This window comes from Chaetodon trifascialis, chromosome 20, assembly GCF_039877785.1.
Source record: "Chaetodon trifascialis isolate fChaTrf1 chromosome 20, fChaTrf1.hap1, whole genome shotgun sequence".
In the NCBI taxonomy this organism is placed as follows: domain Eukaryota; kingdom Metazoa; phylum Chordata; class Actinopteri; order Chaetodontiformes; family Chaetodontidae; genus Chaetodon; species Chaetodon trifascialis.
Genome location: NC_092075.1, coordinates 3,308,233 through 3,325,275, shown reverse-complemented (window position 1 = coordinate 3,325,275; position 17,043 = coordinate 3,308,233). Strand labels below are relative to the sequence as shown.

General features: G+C 44.7%; 1 protein-coding gene across 2 annotated transcripts in view; it reads right to left on the bottom strand.

Annotated features, from left to right (window-relative positions):
- Positions 1–16,839, bottom strand: part of LOC139348926 (tenascin-like) — a 28,421-nt gene extending 11,582 nt beyond the window's left edge. The window contains exons 1-11 of one of the 2 annotated variants that reach the window (XM_070989348.1): positions 9,776–10,302; positions 7,986–9,299; positions 7,319–7,582; positions 7,093–7,208; positions 5,639–5,792; positions 3,722–3,991; positions 3,387–3,572; positions 3,213–3,302; positions 2,732–2,995; positions 1,727–2,125; positions 450–890 (exon numbers count right to left, since the gene is read on the bottom strand). In XM_070989348.1, coding sequence (XP_070845449.1) covers positions 450–890; positions 1,727–2,125; positions 2,732–2,995; positions 3,213–3,302; positions 3,387–3,572; positions 3,722–3,991; positions 5,639–5,792; positions 7,093–7,208; positions 7,319–7,582; positions 7,986–9,299; positions 9,776–10,253 — 3,976 coding nt within the window. In that variant the 5' untranslated portion in view covers positions 10,254–10,302. Of the gene's footprint in view, positions 1–449; positions 891–1,726; positions 2,126–2,731; positions 2,996–3,212; positions 3,303–3,386; positions 3,573–3,721; positions 3,992–5,638; positions 5,793–7,092; positions 7,209–7,318; positions 7,583–7,985; positions 9,300–9,775; positions 10,338–16,518 lie in introns of those variants that run through there. The other variant, XM_070989347.1, reaches the window with a different exon arrangement.
- Between the last annotated feature and the right edge of the window lie 204 nt (positions 16,840–17,043).

Genomic DNA, 17,043 nt, shown 5'->3' with positions numbered 1-17,043 from the left:
TAAACACTGCACCTTTGATATAATGACTGAAATCTTAAAGGTTCAGACTTATTTATTCTTGAAATGTGACTTATGACTAGAAAATTATTTACTTTTCTGAAACATTCAATTTTCCTTCTTGAAATATTACTCTCATAATATAAATCTTGAAATATTACTTTTCTCTCAAAATACTGAAAATTATTATTTAACATTTTTCTTTAAATATTATTTTTTCCCCTCAAATATCAGGACTTAAATCTTGAAATCTGTCTTTTGAGTTAACGGACCCAATACATCAACTGTCTGTGTTTAAAAAAAAAAAGACCATGCAGCTCTACTGAAATATTTCGAGCGTAAAAAATAAATGGTTGTGGTGATGATGATGATGATGATGATGATGATGATGATGATGATGATGATGGGTTGTGATGAATGCCTACAAAGAAGGAAATATGTGCTCCATGTACCTGTCGCAGGAAAAACTTTGAGAGGTAAAGATCGCTCCCCTTCCACCAGCCCTTGTAATGTAATATCATTATGTGCAGGGGGGGGCAATCCCCCTATTTCAGCCTCCCTTGCACTTCCTGGTAGCGGGGTCACATGGGCTTGTGTCGGAGCACTGACCTCCACCAATAAGCTATCAAACGCCTCGTCGGGCGCCGCCCAAGCCAGGCTTACATTAGTGGAGTTAATATTGACCGTGAGGCCCCCCAGTACGTCCAGGCTCGAGCTCTCAGGCTCAGCCCCAGAGCTCATCACACCAGTATCAGAGGTGGAGGGGGCCGCAGTGTTTAGAGGATGGAGGGGGTCTGAGGTTTGAGCTGCTTCGGTATCCAGAGCAGACTGCAGGGTCGCTGGGGCATCCTTGATGCTCGGCATTAGTGCGTCTGCAGAGGTAGGCTTTGGTGCTACAGTGAATAAAAGCAGGTTAAAGAATGAATTTGACACCGGCTCTGCTGGAGACTGAGAAAGAACCTGCGAAAAAGAAACGGCGTTAAAATGAGAATAACGCAGAATTCAAAAACACATCTGCACAAAGTTCTGCCGCATTCCTGTGAAGAGTTCATCATTTCATCCTCAGTTCTCATCATCAAGCAGCAGCTGAGACATTAACGGCACTTGAGCCAGTGCCATTAATTTTTGAAGGTCCTGAGTAGTCCACCGGAGTGGAAGTACACAGTCGTCTTCAAATGGACGGAGAAGCCATGCACAGCCATTCTGTTGCCGCTGTCCTAAAGGAAGACCGTCGAGTCACTTGTTTGACATGCGAGTGACGTATGGACAGCCTGCGAGTCTCCTAATTGCGTAAATGGGATTGAAGTCGTTGAATGATGGGGATGGGATTAGTGGTGCGGGCTTTCAGAGAGCAAAATGGTTGCATTTAAGAGCTCAAATGCAGGAAGAAATCAGGACGGGGAGGGTGCTACGACCTCTGTGTCTGAGTTACAACGGCTGAGGGAGGACGTGGATTTCTTCTTGTATTTGAATTTCAGGGAGCAACATTTGGCCCCAGTGCTGAAGCCTTGTCAGATGACAGATGGGATGAGGTGAGAATGACTTTTTTTTTTTTAGGTGAAAATACAATCATCTCTGTTGGGTTTCTCTCCCAGCATGCAAATCATGTCGCTACTCTGACCCGAGCAACTCCTCGACCTCTATGAAACAGAGCAGATTTCCACTGAAGGAGAAGCTGTCAAACAACAACGGCTCTGATAAATATTCAGTCTAAAAGAGAGTATTATACCTGTGACTGCAACAGCTTCGAGCAGGGCCGATCTCTGGCTACCGGTTATTCCATAAAGCTCTATTTGATATTCTGTCGATGCCTTCAGGCCTTCGATTCTAGAGCCAGTGGCATCTCCAGGAAGTTGGACCTCACTCACATCCCGCGATCGCTGAGTGTCTTTATATTCTACAGTGAAACTATCATAGACACTGCGAGCCTTTAGTTTCCACGAGAGGTCAAATCCGTCAGGCGTGACGCCCGAGACAGTCAGCGTCCCAAGCTCATCCTCGGGCTCCGTCCCAGAGAACTGGGACTCGGAGGGGTCTAAATACACAAAGCTAATGACATTGTCGTCCGAGCCTGCAGGAGTCGTCGGCTCGCGGTCGTCTGAGTCAGCTAAATAAAATGTGAAAGAGGCTACGAGAAAAACAGAAAGGCACAAATCAAGAAAGCATTTAGGTGCAAGTGCATCTCATTTTCTTGGTGTTAGTTGGCTGCAGATTTAGTTCCAATCACCAAATCGGTCATCAAACCTCTGCTGGTTTAACTCTAATATCCAGACAGGTCACAAATTAAAGGAAAAAACATAAAGCATGTTAGTTTAATGTTGAGCTGCTCGGTGCTCTGCGGCATCGATTGTCTCTGGACCTCTGCCCGAGGAACAAACACCATCCTTCCAAAGTGTGCTCCATTATTCAGCGCTTCTGATGATGATGGCAGAGAGTTTCATCTGCTGACTGTTATGATTTACATACCTGACAAACTATTCAGCGAGCCCTGGCACGCAGTGGAGACTATGTTATGATTATTCAAACAATTATTCTGATTTTTCCTTTAATTTGTCACCATCTGTACCGACTGAACACTGATTTCCTTGCAATGAAGAATATAATCGGTTATTGAACTCTCTTAAAGAAGAAATTCTGAAGGACATTGAAGAATATATTGCATGTTTTTTATCCTCCTGAAGGCATGTGTTATTTATTTTAAGATCATGCTGTGGTACAATCGTCTCAGACCCACCTGTGGATGCAGACAGTTTGACAGACGCGCTCCTCTTGTGGCCCCTCTCTGCAGTCAGCGTGATGCTGTAGCTCATTCCAGGCGTCAGGTTGGACAGGACATAGCTCGTCGCCGAGGCTGGGATCTCCTCCTCCTCGACCCGGCCGTCTTTGGAGAAGTACATCAGCTTGTAGGCGCCGACCTTAGCTCGAGGTTTCTGCCACCGGACGGTGAGGGAGGTCTCTGTGGATTCGACTTGTTCGAAATCTCTGGGAGGGTCGATATCTGACGGGGAAGAAAAATGAAGTGTAAAACTGACTGATGGTGAATTTCACGCTGTTATTTGTAAAGTCGTCTCCTCTGGTCAACGCAGATCATAAATCACTTTCCCCCATTAGTTTCATTTTGTCACACAATTCGTATCAACAAACTCGACTTGTCTGTGTATTTATGAAGGTGTGAAGAATGACTGTTTGCACAGCTGCTGGGCAGCATCTCTCACCGGTCGCTGCATTTGTAGTAGCAGGAAGGCTCTCTCTCTCATTCTTCACGGCAGTCACACCAATCCCATACTCTGTCCCCGGCCTCAGGCCTGCCGTACACAGGGAAAGAAGGAAAATCACCAGGTGGGATGTTTAATGTAAGTTTTCTGGTGTCATTCCTCTGTGACCCTTACCAGTGATGGTAGCTTTTGTGGTGCCTCCTGGTCCTCGTGGGAACAGTTCCTCGCCGTGAGCGGCTCCAGAGATGGGACTGTATTTCACCCGATAGCTACCAACATCAGCTTGACTGTTGGTCCACTCCAGAGCGATGCTGTCGTCCGTCTGGGACACAGCCTGCAGGTCCGTGGGAGCATCCAGGGCTGCGGTAAATACATTTAATAAATAAAGCCAAAACCCATCAGGCATTAGTCAAAATGTCAGGACAGAAGTGTAGCTCGCTGATGCATTTTTAATACTTTTTGGACATGTAGTAACAAGAAATGTGCAGTTATGGCTATCACAAGCCGACCTGTCGTGAACGTGGTGGTGACAGGATTACTGGTGATGTCTCCACTCCTGGAGACGAGCGACACCTTGTACTCAGTGTCTGGCCTCAGACCGTCAATGCTGTACTGCTTGTCTGGGGGGGAAATCTCCACTCTGGTTTCATCTGAGGGGTCGGAGCTGGGCCCGTAAAACATGGTGACTTTGTCCATGGGAGCCACCGGCGGAGACCAGCTGACCAGAGCCGAGGAGTCGGTCACATCCTTCACCTCCACCTGCTGGGGGCCATCAATCTCTGGGGTGGGAATTCAGGTGAATTATTGTTGAGTGGGACATCGAGGCAGAGAAGAGAAATTACTTCTTCACCATCAAATAGACGGTGATCAAATTACGGAGACAGAAGAGCTGACTCATGATTAAAATATTAATTATTAATGCCTTTTTCTGCCATTTTCCCCCATTAACCTCTTACTGCTGATCGATAGTAAGGAGGAAGGACGTTGATACAAATGAATTATGATCTTAGGAACCTCACCCTAAGTCACAATTATCCTAACCCCTGGAAGAAGGCATTAATAGGTGCATTATAATGACAAACAAAGAGTCAAAACAATACCAATATGAATGCGAATAAGCAACTAGTTAATGGTGAATATATGTACTTTGATTTTGTCCAATACTTTAATTTATACCTCCAAAAATAATCACATTCCTTTCAGCCTCAAGCTAAAATTTGTAGCTATTGCTAATTAGTGAATGTTAGCATGCTAAACAAAGATGGTGAACATTATAACTCAGCATGTTCGTATTGTCATGGCGAGCACACTAGCACGCTGATGTTAGCATTTAGCTCAAAGCTCTGCTGTGCCAGAGTACCTCAGCCAGGATGTACTTGTGTACTGAGTCAAGCTAGCCATTTCTCATACTTCCAGTAGTTGTAGTGGGCTAAGCTAACGGCTGCTGGCTCTGCGCAGTTGTTCTCATCTAAATGGAGGATTTAATCAGACTCTATAAAAAGTATTTAGCTTCTAATTGTGAAAGCCTTTAAATTCACAAGGTAAGTCTGAGAGACCAGAGTTGAGACCAAACATAGGAAGTCCTGCCATGTTTTTTAACCTTTCTACATAAAACAATCCTTGTAAGGCTCAACTTGGCTCTCTCACAAGACAAAGCAATAACTTGGATCAACAGGGGAAAAGCTTTCACGAAATATAATGTGATTCCCTTTCACTCCGACGTCGTGTTTACTACCTGACAAATCTCCCGTGTCCACATGTGGAGGAGACATCTTTTCTCTACGCTTTGGAGCGGCGCTAAAAGGACCTCTGAGGGTAAAAGGGTACAAAAGGTTTAACCTTGCTTCGATCATTTATTTCTGGGAGCTGTGTCTACTTTCAGCCTACACAAATAGATGACATCAGACGTGAAATGGTGTGATACCCTGGGATTCCATCTGCACCGAGTAAACTAAATGGTTTTTCCATGCACAACGAAAGCTGTCTGGCCTGGCGTGCCACATCGACTGCGTAAGCATTTGGAAGCATGTCACAGCCGAATGTATGGAGTAACACTGCAATAAATGTTAGAGCTAAGAGTAAGATTTAGTTTAAGTTAAAAACTATCGACATGGTCACGCAAGGCTGAGATTCAGGGTGTGAGTAAGTACTCTTTAGGTGAAATGTGTTAGATGGAACTGTGGCCAGCCAGCAGGGATTTCCTGTTCTTACTCTTTTATGGAATTTCACTTTTTGACATTAATGCATTTTTTTAACTGCGCTCAAGTGATGTTTTTTGTATCCTACCAAATCAACAGCTGCCAGACAGAGCAGGAAAATGACATATCATCTGAAATGGATACTTGGTACCAAGTGGATGTTTTAAGACATCGATGATCTCAACAGTTCACTCTGAAAAATAAGTTTGGTTGCAGCCTGAAACTCACTGGTCGTGACTTTTTTGGATGTCTGGGGTCCTCTGGTGTTGTTCTTGACGATGTTGATGGAGACTTCGTACTCCTGTCCTGGTCCAAGGCCTGACTGGAGAAACCGGTTTTGAGAGGATGGAAGGGTGCTCATGACTTTCCCATTTTCTTCTTTCTGCAAGGACACATGCATAAACTAATGTCAAATATCCTGTTAAGGACATGCACACAACATACCAGATATCAGTCAGTGAAGTTTACATCCAGCTGGTCAGCATTTAGATTTCTCCCATGCCATTTTTTAACCAGTCCTGGCATATCTGACAGGATTTAAAACACACAGTTGGTCATTTTTGGAAACAAGATAACTAACCTTTTTTCAAGAGTTAGAGGGTTGATGCCACTCTCATGCTGTTACTGACTGTTAGCTTAGCACATAGCTACAAACTCAACTACAATGGCTCATTAGCATGCGGTGTCCACACGTACAATACTTTGACCTTGCCTTTGATAGTGGACATCAATGATGACGAGAGAACACAAAAAATACAAGAGAGAATAAAATACTGCCCTTCAGCTGATGTTTTTTTCTCATGTCTTCCACATATTCGACAGACAAAGTTGCTGTTTTATGGGAGGTTACATGGAATGTATTTTCTAAAATCTGTTATATAAAAGATCAAGAAGCGACCGCACAGTCTCAGTAAGAAGACAGATCTCACTGTGTATTCTTCAGATATGAAGAATGATCCATTTCTTGTCATTTCAGTTCACAACAAAAAGATTAATACAGTTTTCTTCAGCTGCAGTTTGGTTTTCAGTTTGTCATTTTTCCTGGAAATGTGTAAATAATCAGGTTTCTCCAGCAAAAATCTGTTAATCTTTATTTTCTTAAACTCTGAGACACCAGTTTATGCTGCTGATGAAATGAAGCAAAAACTGTGTTTCTCATTTCCATGACACGTCAGATATCAGCTTACAGAGAGTATGGAACAATGCAGCATGCATGACATGTATGCATGACACAGCTGTGAATTTCCCCCACACAGGAAACATCTGAGAGGACTGATAACCAACTCTGACAGAGAGCTGATTTACTGTAAACTGCATCACACAACCTATTACCAAAATTAACCTGAGGGTCAGGAAAGGACAACATATTTAAAAAGGGGTAAAAACTCTGCAGCGACTGCAGCGCTTTAAAAATGGCTCTGACTTATCAGCTGGCACAGTAATTTCCTTCCAAAAGAATTACTGGTTTGGATTCTAAGCAGCAGATTTACCCGCAGTTCTATGACATCCAGACTTGCCCTCACTGAGTTTTTCCATATGTCAAAGCAATTTTAATGGTTAGCGCTGAAATAAATCCATGTTTTGCTGAGACTTGCAATAAGCTGGCATTGCTTATCAACCCCCACTTTTTCCCCATTGGTGAAAATCCTGGGCAATCCTTCAAAGCGGATGGGCAGACTCACCGTGTTACGGAAATAGATTTCCCAGCCATCAAAGGGGATGTCCAGCTGGTCCCAGATCACCTCCACTGAGGTCTCTCTCACCGATTTGAATATTAAACCCTCTGGCTGTGGAAGATCTGAAGGGACGGAAACAAACACAATCAAAAAACAGTTATTACCATTGATCACTCAGTCACTTAAACTTATATTCTATGGGTATTTGGACATGGAGACGACTGTGACGTACCTGTGGCGACCCTCGCGCTGACAGGGACGCTCCTCTTGTTGCTCAGAACAGCGTACACATTGATCAGGTACTCGATACCAGGTTCAAGCTCTCTGACAGTGGCAGCAGTTTTATCTCCTGACACAGTGAACTCCTGGTGGAGACCACCTGGACTGGTGGGCACATAGGTCACAAGATACTCTGTCACCAGCATCTCGTTGTCCCAGGACAGGTCCACTGTCTCACTGGTGATCTCGCCAACAGTAAGGTCCTTTGGAGGAGACACTGGAAAAAAGGGAAGACAAAAAAAACTTGCTGAGGGTGTTGTCTTGGACAGTTCCTCATGCCCTCAATCACCAAGCATCCACCGCAAAGCTAATGCGAAGTCCAGAGCTACATCTGGCTGTGGTGTGAAGAAGTGCCAGAACAGAGCGAACAAAGTGCAGACAACAGCAACACACAACCCGAAAACCTCTTTTATATTCACTAAAATAGTTTCTCTCAGGATGAGTGGTGAGTGAAGTTTGAGCATAGAGGGAAATTACATCATTCTGGATTTTCTTTTATAGTACATCTAGTTAACACATGGAAAATTTCGAGTGCCTTTTTGTGTTTGTGCGCTGAGCTGAGCTGAGCTGAGCTGAGCTGAGCTGAGCTGAGCTGAGCTGAGCTGAGCTGAGCTTCGTACCTTCTGAGCAGTCTTCTCCGATGTAGCCCTCGTCACAGACGCACTGGCCGTTCACGCAGCGGCCTTTGTCCTGGCAGCTGTTCAGACAGCTCAGCTCTGCGCAGCTTTCCCCTTCATATCCGCTCTCACATGAGCACTTCCCGTTGACGCAGCGCCCCCTGTTGTTGCAGTTACCTGGACAGGCGAGCACAGAGCAATCGTCTCCCGAGTAGCCTTCCTGACAGACGCACTTGCCATCGACGCAGTGACCCCGGGCCAGGCAGTCGTTGGGGCAAGCTTTCTGACCGCAGTCTTCCCCGGAGAAGCCTTCGTCACAAACACACTGCCCATCGATGCACCGGCCTCGGTTTCTGCAGTTGTTGGGGCAGCTCAGCTCCCCGCAGTCCTCGCCGGTGAACCCTGTGTGACACACACAGTGTCCCTCAATACACTCGCCGCGGCCATAGCAGTTTGAGGGGCAGGTCCTGATGCTGCAGTCCTCGCCAGCGAAGCCCTCTTCGCACACACACTGTCCGTTAACACAGCGCCCCCTGTGCTGGCAGCTGTTTGGACAGGAAAGCTCTGCGCAGTCGTCTCCCTGAAAACCAACATCGCAGGCACACTGTCCGTTTATGCACTGGCCTCTGTTGTTACAGTTGTTGAGACATGCTAACTGGCTGCAGTCTTCGCCTTGGTAGCCTGTGTCGCAGATACACATCCCGTTGAAGCACGTGCCTCTGCCGTTACAGTCGTTGAGGCAGGTGAGCTGAGAGCAGTCTTCTCCGCTGAAGCCGGCGATGCAGACACACTGGCCATCGACACAGAAGCCATTGCCATGGCAGTTGTTTGGACAGGTGCGCTCCCCACAGTCCTTCCCGGTGTACCCCTCATCGCAGTAGCAGGTGCCATTCACACAGCGTCCACGGTCGAAGCAGTCTTTGGGGCAGATGAGTTCAGAGCAGTCGTAGCCGGTCCAGGGTTCGTCACACACGCAGTCTCCGTCGTCGCAGTGACCGCGGCCTAGGCAGTTGTTGAGGCACTTGGTTTCAGAGCAGTCCTCTCCGAAGAAACCGTCCGAACAGACGCAAACGCCGTCCAAGCACCGGCCGTGAGCTCCGCAGTCCACGGGGCAGACCTCGAGAGCGCAGTCGTCTCCGGTGAAGCCCTTGAAGCACTCGCACTTCCCGTCGACGCAGCGGCCCCGGTCCTGACAGTCACTGGGACACTCGGGTTCGGTGCAGTTGGGGCCCTTCCAGCCAGGCTCACAGGCGCAGCCACAGGTGTCAGTGCTGTAGTTTCCACGACCGTTGCAGAAGGGTTTGGTTCCCACCGCACCTTTGATAAGAAAGTCAAGACATTCTTGATATATTTTCTTTGTTTTTCTGTGATTTAACAGTTCAATTCCAAAGTTTTGTGGATTATCATCTATTTGGTATCGTATCGAACTGAATTACTCTGTAACACATCAATGTCAGTTTATTATCTTAAGTACAATCATCTTAAGAATTTGTGCTAAGCTAAGCCGATCATCATTCAAAATGGTGAGCGGCTTATTTTAAAACTACTAGAGAAGACTTCCTACTTTCTTTGACATTCAGCAACTGCATGCCGCAGAATGTCATTTGAGCCACACAAAGCCCCATTCAAAGCAAGTGGGGAGTATTACACCCCCACATTGAATTCCAAAGAACAGATGAATGGAGCAGATTATACTGAAGGACACTCAGATAGTTCCAACTTTAGGGAAATAAAGGACTCTTTTACTGTACTGATTATAATCTATATACCCTTATATGACATATCACACCTACCTGTGACCTGTGCACTGCAGCAGGTCCCATCACCATTGCACTGATCTCTCAATGCTGAAACTTCTCCCTCAAGCATCTCCAACCGTTTCATGAGGTCCTTCAGGCCGGGTACGTCGTCGGCACAGCCACAGGCCTTCCGAGGTATGTTGATGCGGTGGGTGAAGACAATCTGGTTATCCTCATCGACGGTGTGCTCAGTGGTGTGATGGCCTGAAGAGAGTGCTGCATCTTTGGGATAGAGGTGCATGCTCTCCGGAGAGTCCAGGTTCACTGAGCACAGGTAACTGGCAGGAACGTTGATGTTATAGACGTGGTTGAAAACCACAGGACTGCCCGCACTGGGGAGGGTGGTGTTATGGTCTTCAGGGGGAGCCAGAGTCTGTCGTCGATGCCGTAGGATTTTCTTGACGAGCCCAGCGTTTGATGAGCTGAGCAAAGCGGTCAGGAGGAGGCAGCCCAGAAGGCCTCTTGTACCCATGCTGGATGGAGGACGTGGGCTTAGTGAAATAAATATCAGTACGAACCTCAGACTAAAACCCAATCCTGGTTAATGGTGAAGGACCTGGAAAACAGAAACAAAAGATATCAAACAAATGCAGTATTACTGTAATGTACTGCAGTCGATTAATTGATGTAAAGAAAATGAATTTTCTACTATTTTCAGCATGAATTCATTGTTTAAGTCATTTTTCAAGCATAAATGCAATTTAAAGGTTCCAGATTCTCACAAGCAAACAAAAAAAGACTTGAAAAGGGTTATGGACCAGACTATTTATTGGACATTCATTTATTGTACGTTCATTGGAACAAACAATGAAGTCAGAGGTTCCAGGAGTCCTTCACATTACTCAAACCGACTTCAGGCTCGTCTGCGGTCCACACAGGTCTGATCATTTACAGTTTGTGCATCACATACATTTGTACCTGAGTCACAGCGCTGGCAAAAGAATACTGCAAGCTACTGTGAGTACAGGACTCTACACAACAGATTATATGCAGTGATGCAAAAAATTCTGCTTTGCTAACTGTCTTCAACCTTGTAGAACTTATAAAATGTAAGAGTGTTAAGACAGACCTTTGCTTCATCACTATTTCAAATTTCATTTGCATTCATTTCCGGTAAACTACAGAAAGACTGTTTGTACTGCTGTATAAAAAGGATTTAACACCCAAGAATGCACAGCTGTGCTGGCACATCTAATTCTTGCACAGTATTCATACAAATATTTGAAAGGTCTCGCTGCTCTTGCTTGAAATAAGCGTATATAACATAGAGAAGCAGAATATATCCCATGCACTGGACTCCCTCTGGCCAATGAATCGCATAATGACTTCATCAGCTGGACACCAACAACACTGTAATTTGTGGGAGCCAAACTAGAACTAATGACAAGCCTCTTCCTCAGCGTGGGAAAGCCTCTCTCCATCACTCTGTTGAGTTTCCAAAAGATCTGAGTAAGCAGGGGATCCTGACAATCAGTAGAACAGCCCAAAGCGAGCGCACAGACGGACCTGTGTCTGTGCACTGGTCTCTTCCTCACTTATGGAAACATCTTGGCTTAAAGATTTTAAACATGTATGCCTGCTGCTCCATCTGGGAGGCAGCAAACTGCACCTCTATAAAGGGGCTGCACCTCTGCCAGTGGTGGAGGATTCTGTCCAGGCTCTCTGATTAGAGTGGCTGACAGAGCTCGCACATGCAAACCAATGAAAAATGACTTCCAGAAGGGGATCGTTCATGCAGTGATGGCTATGAAAAGACACGTGCTGCACCTGGATTCTCATAAAGACGCCTGGAAACTATTTATTGGGGCAATGCTGATACTCAGCTATCAGGTAGTGAAAGTAGATGCTCACCAAAGCTTAAGTGGAGTGTTTGTTGCATCCCAATGTAACCATGGCTGCATTCAGCTTTTTTTCCCCACTGGCACTCGTTTATTTATGGATACGACATGAGATCCAAAATCAAAACAGATCACAGCACCTGCACATACATCACAGCCTCCACTGCACTCCATACCTACAAAACTGACACAATATGGAGGAAACTAAATATATGAAGCTGTCACATGAAGAGAAAAAAAAACTATTCTTTATCCTGGAACAAAATCTTCTCAACGACTCGGCATCCCATCCTGATTTAAATGAATATTTATGAATGAAACATTTCCAAATGTGAAATAAAACAGGACCAAAAGTAGACTTAAGTGACAAATTACAGTCATTTGTCCATTGCTCCACATTTGGTGGGCTGTTCGGGATTAATGGGCAGCCTGAACCCGAGTGCATCCAAAATATGAGAGGCTCTCCACAGGTGATGAATTTTCTCCAAAAGGAGTGCCTGAGAGTTATATGTGGAAAAACGATGACACAGATTAAGATAGGGAATCAACGGATCACGATGCGACAAGCTGGACGGCTAACAGTCTTTGAATGCTGCAAGGGTCCAAGCTGAGGGGAAGTCCTGTGGTTTTACTGTAGATCAGAGGAGAACGCCATGATGGCTGAACGCCATCCTTCACTTTCTCTTCTCTCAGATTTGTTTGATTTTTGTGATATTTGGATGATCAAACTGATGAGTATGACAAATATTTTCCATTACAGTCAGCACAGTGCTGTTAACCTCTTGACCTGACCTCAAACCTAACCTCTCTCTCTTCAGGTGACCCTTATCAGCACTTGTGGACCCCCTCAGCTAATCTCTTAAAGACACAGATATAAAACTGAGCTTGAGTTTCACAAGCTTTTGCACATCTGGTGAGTGGAAGGGTAAAGGTACGCTGGTGTTGTAAATCTGAAAACTAGGTCCGTCAATATGTTTCTGATCCCCGTCTTGAAAACTTTACAAGACACACAGACTGATAATTTGCGGTCTTGAGGTACAGAACGAATGCTTTGAAATCCTCAACACGGCTCTTGCTGCATGTGTTTCACCTGAAGTTGCTCTTGCACCAATGCACGTTTTTTCAGTCCCAATCTGATTCTGATACCTGGATTTGAATCTGCTGATACTGATATTAATGATTATCATTAATATTACAGTTCACACAAGGTTGTAATGAATTATGCATGACTCATACAAAAAGAGCAAAAAAAAACATACAAATGCATTAAATTTCAATCATTCCAAAGCAATTTAGCTAACTGCAGGTTAAGAAGGCCATGCATACAAACAGGCGTAGGAGTGCAAACCACCACTTCTTACATTTTTTTCACGAGTAAGCAGATTTCCGAGTGAAAATTTAAAAGAAAATCAAAAAACCCTATTAAATAAGTTAACTATAAGTAGACTATGGAATCTGGATCATTGATGTCAGTCCAATATCCAATGAGAGACGTGTGTCCACATCGGCTCCTGATACCGATACTGGATTGGGTCGGTCCCAGCGCCACTCCTATAAACTTCAAAGGTGGCTCAATATTCATAAAATACTATGATTTTGATACAGAAGTGATGATATTGTTGCCATTTATCGATATTCACAGACAAACTCGTTAAACTATACGAGTCTAATAGTGCTTGTAGTGAAAAGCCAACAATACATCATTCAAAGCACCAGGGGTTGACCAAGGACATTTCATTGGACTGCAGGACGTGGGAAGACAATTTGGAGAGAAAATTGAAATAAATATAACCTGTTCACTAAGCTATAATCCAGAATTGCTGTAGCTTTAGTATTCTTCCCCCATGCTGGCAGAGAGAAGGGAACTTTCCCGCGTGGAAAAGAGAAACTGGGAATGTTGGCCCTGGACTGACCACATCTGTTTTGCCTAGTCAAAGTGAAAAAAGGCACTGAAGTACTCAGTTACCTCTACCTTTAGTCAAACTGAAAGTGCCACTGCAGCCTTATTTAGCAGTTAATTCACGGTCTCTGATCATCTCCATCTGAAGGACTGCCTCTGGCTTCTGACAGTCTTCATTTCACACAAACTGCTTCACCCACTCACATCCATGCAAGCTCAGCACGTCTGGACACACTAATGGAAAACATTTGTGGCTGACAGCGGCGTGTCAGGACTCTGGTCAGCGGTGAATATTAATCCGGTGCGTCTGCTTATTTGTTCATGTGTGATATTTTAGCACTTTTATTTGCCATAAAAAGCAAAGTGCAAAGCCTGATTTGCACAGGAGCAGCTGGAAATCCTCTCAGGGAAGGTAAATCGACAAGTTACAGCGGCCAATCCAACAGATTTCCTCATTGCTGCGCAGATATCCTGCAGAACTCTTTAAAAACAGTCAACCTGAGCTTTGTGCGTCCTCAGCCGAGCCCGAACTGGAAGCAAATTTCAGTGTCAGTTTTTATAACTGACAATTTGTTGCTCGTTTCTTTTCCAAATGTGATGATTTGCTGCTTTTCTTCATCGTACACGTCAGTAAACTGACTATCTCTGGGGTTTGTACTGTTGGTTAGACAAATCAAGCAATATGAATGTGTCACACTGGCTTAGGGGTAGTTATTTTTCTGTACTTAATGACTGATTTAAGGGGCCCTGTGGAATTTCAATTTAAAGGTCCAGTAAGATTTTGGCAGATCTATTAGCAGAATGTGGCGAAACGGAATAGAACATTTGTGAGAATGCCTTCATTAGTGGATGATCACATGAAAATGAGCATCGTTGTGTTTTCCTCAGAATGAGCTCTTTACAACTGCAGAGCGCCTTTCGTGTTTTCTGAGGGTGAGGCGAGGGGTGTTCAGTTGGTTGCAATCTACGACATCAACGCTACCTACCATTAAATCCTACACACTAGACCAAACAAAAGCTGTTTATATTCAGTGAGCATTGAGGTCTAACAAATGTATGGAGGCCATTCGCTTCCTCATGAAACATTTGCAAAGCTGATTTGTTTACAGTTTTAAATCAAACTTGTTTATATCCATGTTTACTTGCTTGTCGTCATCTTATTTGTCGCCTTTGTTGGCACACTGCAGTGTATCTGGTCGTGTTACTGCCACTGTTGATCGGGGGAATAATGTGTCACCATTGATAGGATGTGATGAACAAAACAGGGCCCCCCCTCATGGATAAACAGCTTCATAGCACTACTGTAAGTCGAAAACTCCACAGAGAACCTTTAACCTGCTGAGAAAATAATTGGTAAATTAACTGATAATGAAATAGTGCTAATCTCCAGCCATGCTAACAGCTCTGTGAGGCTGTAACGCTGGAAAGAACCAAAGTGTTGGACAGATAAACCAAAGCACTGCTCTAATTTTTTCATTTTCTGTCAGCATGTGCATTTAATGCTGTGCAGGACATCAGAGGACATTCCTAAATAAGAACAAATTTTAATTAGCTGGGCTTTCTACTACTTAAAAAATAGCCATCTGTGCAGTGTCCCCCTCACAACCAGCACACCTGATTCTAAACACTAACGCCTTTAACACTGTAAATCTGCCAATCACTGAGCTGACACAGAACCTGCACAGCTATATAATCACACATACATTATTTGGAGTATTCTGTAATGTAAAATTATGTCAACCAAGGGCTCATTCTGTTTCTTTGAATTAGGAGAAAGAGATAAATGCCCCCAATGCCCCCGCTAACTCATCACGCTACACCTCTGTTCCTCCACTGACCCTGGAAATTAGGTCAGAGAAAAAAATCTCACACATTTTACATAAAATGCAGAGGCGTGCGATGCTGAGTTACGATCAACCCCTGGCTCTTTGCTTAGAGGTCACGCAGAGAGAAACAGTGAAGGACGAGCCCTGGGGGAGCTCCAGATACTCAACCAGCTGTCCCCCTGACAGAGGTTTGTTCACTGAGACACCTTTCTCACTCTGCAGCACAGACACATCCCAGGACGCCCAGCACACAGCAGAGAGGCTGTAAAACATGCAGGACGAAACAGCTGAGGAAGAGACATTATGTGCATTTAGATATGAGTGAAATAACCCTGAGAGTCTGAGTAATCTGGACAGAACATCAGAGGAGCTGCAGGATTATAATCTTCACATGAAATATTCATATTAGAACAGAAGTTAAAACCACAGAGGGCCAGACTTGGATTTCAATTAAGCAGAACTAATGGACTGAATGGGTGGAGTATTCTTTCTCCTTGCCCACACTGGCAAATCCTGCCACCCACTTTTCCCTTAATTTAATCTCCATGATGGAAAAATGACACACAATGAAAACTGAATTGCATTGCCCAAGGTAATTTGATGAATCATCAGCCTGCAAAAACCTCACCAGACAGCAGGATACTCACATCACACACATTGCCCCCACGCGCAAAAACACACACAGATGGACCATTTTTATTTCTATTTTTGGAGTACTGATCTACAACCTGACAAAATTTGAGCGAATCTTTTTGGCATGAAAAGTACTGGCTGCAGGCTCCTCTACTAAAACGATCAAAGCTGAGGATAACTCTTCCACATGTTCGCTCCCTGAGCAGTCAGTCATCACCTACGATCCTGCACCGGCTGCTATGTGAGTCTGACTGAGGAAGAAGTTGCCGTATACAACAAGAATGCACTTCCAATAAACTATAATCGATGCCTTCTGGTGTTGTGGTAACCTGCGCTTGACAGAAATTCACTGCTAAAAAAACACTCAAGATGTGTGGAACTACTACTGTACATGTCTCTATGTTGAAGACAATTTAATTTTAGAAGAAAGACAAACTCAAAGAGCATTAACAAATGAATGAAAGTCAAGGAAAATGCACTTTTATCATATAAATCCAAATAAATGTCTATGAAGGGAAACACATAAGTATATTATCTTACCTGTACTAGTGCACAAGCCCGTGCAGGTAAGATGAGGCGCTCCTCCGAGTCTTCACACATTCATGGAAGTCAGGAAAAGGATGCTCTGATCTGTACTGCCACTGCTCCGTCTCGCAGCCTCTCCAGCAAGGTGGCGGCTCTGTTGGTCCTCCCTCAGCCAGCTCCTTATCTTTCCTCACCGTTCACAGCTCAGGCTGAGGTTCAGCTCCTCTACTGACAGGGGGAGAGAGAGAGTGAGTCAAAAGCAGAGAGAGAGAGAGAGAGAGAGAGAGAGTGGGAGTTAATGTCTTTTAAAGTGTGAGGAGTGTTTAGGTCAGACCCCCTTTGCTTAAACTCCAACCCTTAAATAGCAGTCATTCTCCCTCCCTGCACAGCCCTTCTTCCCTCCCTCTACTGTAACTAATGGATGCAGAGCTGGGCTGCTGCCTTTAAATGAGATGCCAGTGTTACTGGGAGTCATGACAGAGCGAGCAGCGCTTGTGGTTGTGCAGGAAAATTAGAGGGGGAAGCCGGGAATGAGAGGAA